Source organism: Camelus bactrianus, chromosome 11, assembly GCF_048773025.1.
Source record: "Camelus bactrianus isolate YW-2024 breed Bactrian camel chromosome 11, ASM4877302v1, whole genome shotgun sequence".
NCBI lineage: Eukaryota > Metazoa > Chordata > Mammalia > Artiodactyla > Camelidae > Camelus > Camelus bactrianus.
The window spans coordinates 31,129,420-31,136,911 of NC_133549.1; the positions used below are offsets into that span (position 1 = coordinate 31,129,420).

The 7,492-nt window shown below is 50.8% G+C and overlaps 1 protein-coding gene across 1 annotated transcript; it reads right to left on the reverse strand.

Moving 5' to 3' along the window:
- Nucleotides 1-281: 281 nt before the first annotated feature.
- Nucleotides 282-4,747, reverse strand: ADRB1 (adrenoceptor beta 1). Its single transcript, XM_074373587.1, has one exon. The coding sequence runs from the start codon at nucleotides 3,014-3,016 to the stop codon at nucleotides 1,613-1,615; it is 1,404 nt and encodes a 467-aa protein (XP_074229688.1). The 5' UTR covers nucleotides 3,017-4,747; the 3' UTR covers nucleotides 282-1,612.
- Nucleotides 4,748-7,492: the final 2,745 nt, after the last annotated feature.

Consider the following 7,492-nt stretch of genomic DNA (forward strand, 5'->3'; position numbering starts at 1 on the left):
AAGATACACAATCCCAAATGTTACTTCTTAAGTCAAGTGCTGCAGATGGGATCTTGAAAACACCTACAAGTAGTCTAGAATACTCTGAATCTGGCTGTGAAAATTTAGGGCAAGTCTGCGGCTCTCAGTAGGTGCCTGCCTTATTTGGTCTAGAGACATTTTGCTATGCTATTGAGTCATGAAAAGCTATTAAAAGAGCTCTATGGGAAATCCAGCCTATATTTTGAACAAAACAAACTGTCTTTCCCATTATCACTGACTCCTTACAGACACACAGTATGTAATCTTTTTTGTGCTTCATGGGTATTTATTGCACATGGACCAATTCCTCACATAGTAGTTAGTTGCACCAGAGTATAAATACTTGGTAAAACACACAGAGGAAATAGTATTTACACACAAGTGCTAAATTTTACCAGCAGATTCACATGGGCCCTTGGACATAAAAAAATAATAAAAAATCCTTAAGATAATTATATTTATAATATGGATACAGTTACAGTACCATGATAAAAGCGTATAAAAAGGTATTTTTCCAATAAATCATTAGCTCAGTAACATAATAGACATCAGAAGTAGAATCTGAATTTTATTTGTTTTTAAGATCTGCCCCCACCCCATTAAAAATATTTAATTTCTTTTTGTGCAAGTAACATCTTCTGTGGACTTTACAATTCCTAATACTGTGCAAAAATGCCATTATGAATCACGCCTTTTTTTTTTGTTTTTTGCTTTTACTCACATGTGCAGTAATCTGAACTGTTTCCTCTTTCTTTTTTCTTTCTCTGTCCTGTCTTCAATGAACAGAGCCACATGCCACAGAGGCTCAGCGCCTGGTCCTTCCAACTAATATTGATACATAAATAAGCTGTTTAATATAAACAAGGCTTTCTATCTTGCCGTGCAATGTGCACAGTGTGAGGTAGGAACCCCTCAGCCTGACCACCGAGGCGCTCGGGGACAGCCGGCTTGCCCTACAAAAGGAAAGCAAGGTGAGGCTTGTTCCAAGAATAGCTTAAAATTTCCTGAAACGCGATTTTTGCACCCATCCTTTCCCTTTACTTTAAGAACAGGAGAAATAATTACTCAGGAGTTAAAATGAAATTTCTCTGGAAAGCAAAGGAAACGTCCTGACAAGCTCATTCCCTCCTCTCCCTGTCAGGTTGACGGCTCCTGTTCCCGGGATGGGATGGAAGCCAAGTTGAAAGACTTTTATCTTATAATGCTTCTCCCTTCCCTTCCCCGGTCTTCGCATAAAGTGCTAAAAACCACCGGGGGTTAAAAAAAAGACGTATATATATAAAGCTGCATCACAGGCACACACAAAAGAAGGCCGAATCACAAACAGAAAAAAGAATCCAAGAAAAATCAGCAAGCCACTCTTCCAAAGCCTCCCCAAACTTTCCTTTCTGTGCAACGGCCCGTGGCTTTTCTGTTTGCCTTGGACGATGCAGACGAGGTTTGCCGGCTTCGAGTTCACCTGCTTTCGGTCTTAAGTAAACACTGATCTCCTCTTTCTCCCGGGAAGCCATTCGGGGGCGCCCGGGCTCTCTTCCTCCCGGGGCGCAGAGCCCGCGTCCCGGCTGGGGAGGTGGGGAGGAGGCGCCGGGCCCTACACCTTGGATTCCGAGGAGCAGCCCGGGCGGCTCGGCTCGTCCAGGCTCGAGTCGCTGTCCGCCGCCGCCGCCCCACCGTTGTAACCCGCCCAGGGCTCCAGCAGGCGCGCGGGCGGCGCGGCCCCGACGTCGTCGTCTTCATCGTCGGAAGCGGCCCCGGGCGACGGCGGCGCCCCGGCCACCGCCAGGCAGCCCGAGGCGCGCGGCGGGTCTCCGGTGGCCGCGTGGCTCCCGCAGGGGGTCCGGCGCGCGCAGCAGAGCAGGCGCTGGAAGGCGCTGCGGAAGTCGGGGCTGCGGCAGTAGATGATGGGGTTGAAGGCCGAGTTGGCGTAGCCCAGCCAGTTGAAGAAGACGAAGAGGCGGTCGGGCACCAGGTCGCGGTGGAAAGCCTTCACCACGTTGACCAGAAAGAAGGGCAGCCAGCAGAGCGTGAACACGCCCATGATGATGCCCAGAGTCTTGAGCGCCTTCTGCTCGCGTAGGGCCACTAGGCGCGAGGGCCGCCGTTTAGTGGCGCGCCCGTTGGCCACCGGGGCGGCGGCGGCGGCCGGGAGCGGGGACCCGGGCGAGGGCGCGGGCGAGGGCGGCCGCGCGGAGCCGCCGAGGAAGCGGCGCTCGCAGCTGTCGATCTTCTTCACCTGCTTTTGGGCCTCGCGGAACACCCGCAGGTACACGAAGGCCATGATGCACAGGGGCACGTAGAAGGAGACGACGGACGAGGCGATGGCGTAGGCCCGGTTAGTGACGAAATCGCAGCACTTGGGGTCGTTGTAGCAGCGGCGCGCCTCGTCGCCCTCTGCTCGCCACCAGTGCATGAGGATGGGCAAGAAGGACACCAGGGCTGAGATAGCCCACACCGTGCACACCAGGGCCCGCGCCCGCGCGCGGGTCAGCAGGCTCTGGTAGCGAAAGGGCGACGTGATGGCGAGGTAGCGGTCCAGGGCGATAACACACAGGGTCTCGATGCTGGCCGTCACGCACAGCACGTCCACGGAGGTCCAGAGCTCGCAGAAGAAGGAGCCATACTCCCAGCGGCCCCACACCACGATGGTGGCCCCGAACGGCACCACCAGCAGCCCCATGACCAGGTCAGCGCTGGCCAGGGACATGATGAAGAGGTTGGTGAGGGTCTGTAGCCGCGGCGTCTTGGCGATGGCCACGATCACCAGCACGTTGCCCGCCACGATGAGCAGCACGATGAGCGCCATCAGAAGGCCCATGCCGGCCGTCCACTGCTGCGACAGCGGCGCAGGTCCCTCGCTGGCCGGGGTTAGCAGCGAGGCGGCAGGCGACGACGGCACCAGCAGCCGCGCCGCCGTGGCCGCGCCGTCGGGGAGCGGCGCGGCCGATGACAGGTTGCAGGGCTCGGAGGCGCCCAGGGCGAGCGCCCCCGCGCCCATGCCGAGCTACGGAGGCCGGGGGCGGGGGGTGTGGCGGAGTTGGGCCGCGGTGGGGGAATCCCCCAGAGGCCGGGGCGGCTGGGCGCGCGGAGGGAGGTCGCGGCCAGGTCAGGGCAGCCGCGGCGCGGGGCCGGAGGCATGGGCGCCAGGCGCCTTCCCCGCCGGAGCTGTGCGCTATCGCCGCCGCCGCCGCTGCTGCTGGAGCCGCTGTCGCTGCTGGAACAGCTGCCGGGACCTCAGCATGTTTCTGAGCGCGCGGAGCCCGCAGCCCCGGCACCCAGCACCCACCCAACCCTGCTCTCGCTCCCTCAAGCCAACCCCCAGGGCCTCGCGTCAGGCTCCTGCAGCCAATCGGGGGCAAGGCACGCCCCTATCTAATTCCCCCCCCCACCCCAGCTCCCCGCACCCCCTCCCACCGGCAGTTCCGCGGCTCAGTGTGGTCCGGGGCAGATCGCAGAGCGAGCGCTTCCCCGGCGCCCGCGGGTTGCTGCGCGCGCGCTCCTTCCTGAGCCAGCTAGCTCCAGCGCCCAGTTCGCCTCGGCTCGCTGCTGCGCCCGGCTCCCACTCCGCCCCCTCCCGCGGTCCCCAGTCTCTCCTGCGCCCCGCTTGCCTCCGGCGTTTGGCTCCCTCCTGTGTCCCCGCTCAGCGAGCCACCCCTCTACCTCCAGTGTCCAGGTTTCCTGCCGATCGGAGCGCGCGTTCTCTTTAGTGGGGAGAAGACCTTGGTGTTCCCGAGAAGCGCCAGAGCGCCTTGGACGGTCTGTCCGCTGGGGTTGGATGAGTCTGGCTGCAAGATTGTCGGGTTGGGCAGCCTAGCAGGGTGTGTGTAAAACCCTTCCCCCGTCAAGAGGGGACCCAGCCAGCCTGCGTCCTGCCAGCTCGGGGGATCGGAGGCGGGTGTTAGCGGTTAGAGGAAACTTTCCAGCAAGCGCCTTGCTAGAGCAAAACGCGCATCTGTCAGGAACGCTCTCTGGGAGCTATTCTTGCAAGAAGCTTCTGTTGTTGCAGTGCAGCAAATGCAGAAAGGGAATGTTTGTGCATCTGACAGCTAATGTTGAGGACCAGTTGGAAAATCACACAGTCCCCAGTCCCAGCTGATGGATGTGTGAGTATGATGCAGCAGTGTGTGTGGATAATGTAAAGAGAGAGGCTTAAGGAAGCACGAATGTTAACGTAGAGTAAATGACACCGCCACGAAGCAAGAACACATTTAGTTACATTTCCGACTTCTCACATTCAGTAATAACACCTGGGTTTTTGTCTTTTATTACTCACACGATTTTATAATTTGAGCTTGGTCAATGCAAACAAAAAGGTACATGAGTTCTGGTTGATGTAATCAGTTGCGATGTCAGATTTCTTGGTCTCTGGGTTGTTTTCTCTTTTGCCCAAGTTCCCGGATTCTCAAAACTCTAGGATTAGTTTTGGTGGGATGAGAGGAGAAAATATGTAAACACTCAAGATGATTAAAATCCGGTAGCATTTAAAGTTATGTCAGTGGCTTTTGAGTTGGCAACCAAGTGGGTGTGAAATTAATGAGTCGTTAGCTCAGCTGTCAGTGGATTATATGTGGGGACCCACCAACAAGACAGCCATCACAATCACACAATGCAGCAGGAGGTCTGCAAGCCCCCTGCCTAATTTCACCACAGTAAGGTCCTCAGCTCAGCCTTGAAGGTAAAAAGCCTATAGTTGAATCCTTGAGAAGTAAACAGCTTCTAATCACCCATATGAAGGTACATGAAAACATTATATAATGCTCACACATCTTCCTAGCATTGGAATAAAAAGAACAGCGTCTGGAAGATACATCAGCCTCTGGACCAAACTCATACTCTTACCCTGTAGAGAGAGACTGACTCCTGCAGCCGTCTAAGTCAAGAGCTAAAGGCAGTGCTAAATCAGCTTATAAAAAGCCAAGCAGTTTAACCACCTTCTCTATATCCAAACATATAAATTTGCTTTAGGCCCATACTTGATCATCAGAGTGTTAAGAGGTGGGTGGGTGCGGGTGATTTATTTGTTTATTCACCTCTGCCCTAGGACTTGTCAGCCGAATTCTGCCAACTTGGGGAGGTTGGAAAGGGGGAGCATGGAAAGGAGAGGCTTAAGAAAAGGCGCAGAGGAGAACTGCTCCCTGAGTCCCGTGTAGGGCCCTAGTTACCTCAGTCACTGCAAACCTGTCTCCCCTTCTGACTTTTTTCTGTTCCTGCCCTCAAGGGGCAGTCTTAAAATAGCCAAGGGGTTGGAAAGAGTTGGATTAGGCTGCCCAGGAAACAGATCCTGAGTGCTGGGCTGTGGAGAGGGGTGTAGGCAATGTGGGAGGAGGCTTTCTATCCGGCGCCATCTTTCTGTCAAGTGATGTTACCAGAATATTGTGTGCCAGGCGTAAGTGCCCCTGAAGGGCGAAGGGACTGCATTTCTTTGAGCGACAAGGCCCGAACTTGGTTGTAGACATTCAGTGCGGAAGCCTGGATGTCAATAACATTACCATAAGTGTAAATACGAATGTATTTGTATACATTATGTAGACACACATGTATTGGTATATGTATGTAGGTATATAAACACAGCATAAATGTCAGGGCGTGAGATTTGAATTGCTGAAAAGCTCTCCTGAAACTTTTTTCCCCTGCTCAGTCAGAGGTAAACCGAGTTTCCCAGAACTTCTGAATTATAAGTACGTTAAATCACAAACATCCCGGACCAGAAGGTGATTTGAATAGGCGTTCCAACATTGGGCTGCAGGCCTGAAGGGATCCCTGAGGACTCCTGGGGCTGTCCTTCAGTTGAATGGATGGAAAAGTTTGGAATAGTACATTCAACTTGAGTTAGCTTTCTTTTAAAATAAAATGTTCTCAGATCTTCCTTAATCCCTACATTTCATGACACTTTAAAAAAAATGTTTTTGAGCTAACAATTTTTTGGTCCTTAGACAGGACACAAGATTAAGAAGAAAATATTTCCACTTATACAGGTATTAGATGTTACAAGTTCAAAGTGAGTAACTCCTCTGTTTTTTCATTCCCCAATCCCAACTGTCACAATGAATCTGTTCTTAGGAACCTACACACTTGACACTGCTTTAGCAGGCAACAGAAAGCTCCAACAATAAATGCCAGTCAGCACCTTGAGAGGCAGTGGGCTTCCTCCTGGGTATTTCCTGCGCCTTCCTCTATCTCTCCCCATCCCACTACCTTGGCCCCACACCTGAGCCTGCTGTGGGTTCTCTCTGATCTCCCGGCCCCTGGTCCTCTCGATCCATTTAATCTGGCATGCCATGGCATAAGTAATATTTCTAAAATGCTGCTTTGACCAAGATCCTTTTCTGCTCAGAAACCTTAATGCCTCAACGTAGCCTTCAAAGCCTCCAGAGTCCAGTTCCGAATAGCCTTTCCAGCACTACCTCCTGCTGGACTCTCCATGTCTCCCTAACATGCAGTTCCGTATTCTTTTTCCTTTTTTTTTTTTTTTTTGCATCTATACCCTTTCTCATTGGGTTCTTTCCACCAAGAATCCCCTCTCCCATCTCTGTCTCATTGGATTCAGCTTTCAAGATCTGGCCAATATATTTTTTATTTTACAGTCATCCCTGCCCACTGTTTCTGTAAATTATCTCGCCTTCCCCTGCCTATAGTAGTTACTTTGTTAACTACGTTTCATGTGCCAATTAACGATATGTTGCCTGTTATTGTTATTTAACACCTCATATTGTTTCTTAACTTTTACAGGTTTTTTTCTCTTCTCGTATGGTTTGTAAGCTCACTGAGAGCCAGGACTATCCTGTACATTTTTATATCTCCCAGGTTTACTAATATTTACTTAACATTAACTTTGCCTCATAAATATTTAATGTTCAATTTATTAAAATTTCTCTTATTTACTGGTATGAGAAATAACTGATTGCTTTAGGAGTCAGAATCTTTCCTCATGCTTCAAATTTAGAGTAATAGTTCGTATTCCTATAGCCTAGTCGATATTTTCATATAAGCATTTCAAAATATAAAATTTACAAATACAAGGTAGGCTCATGATATAAATAAATTTGTATTACACCTACTCAGTAATAAATAAAGTGGGACCTAGGTAAGAGTTTTTGCAAGTCCATGCAAGTCCACATAACAAAAACCACTACCTAGTCTTCATAAATATTCAGGGCGAATGACCTTTCCCCTTCAGTTATGATACTATATATCCAGATATTTCTGCCCCAAGCTGACAACTCGAATCTGGTTTCAAATTCTAAATCAAGTTACAAGCCTGTACAGCAGTGATTAACGGACATCCAATCTACCCATGGTTGTAAGCCACAAGCTTGGCGAAGACATTTCCATTCTTTAGTTAACTTTGCTAGAAAATGAGGTTAAAATAATTGTGAGGAGCCTAACTAGACAACTGCTGGAAAGTTGGCCAGAGGAAGTCTGGGGGGAATTTCTAAGTAAAGCCCCATGAAGTGTATCAAATCAGTACATTAGC

Excerpts from the sequence above, each read along its gene's own strand:
- ADRB1 (XM_074373587.1), bottom strand. The coding sequence starts at position 3,016 with ATGGGCGCGGGGGCGCTCGCCCTGGGCGCCTCCGAGCCCTGCAACCTG.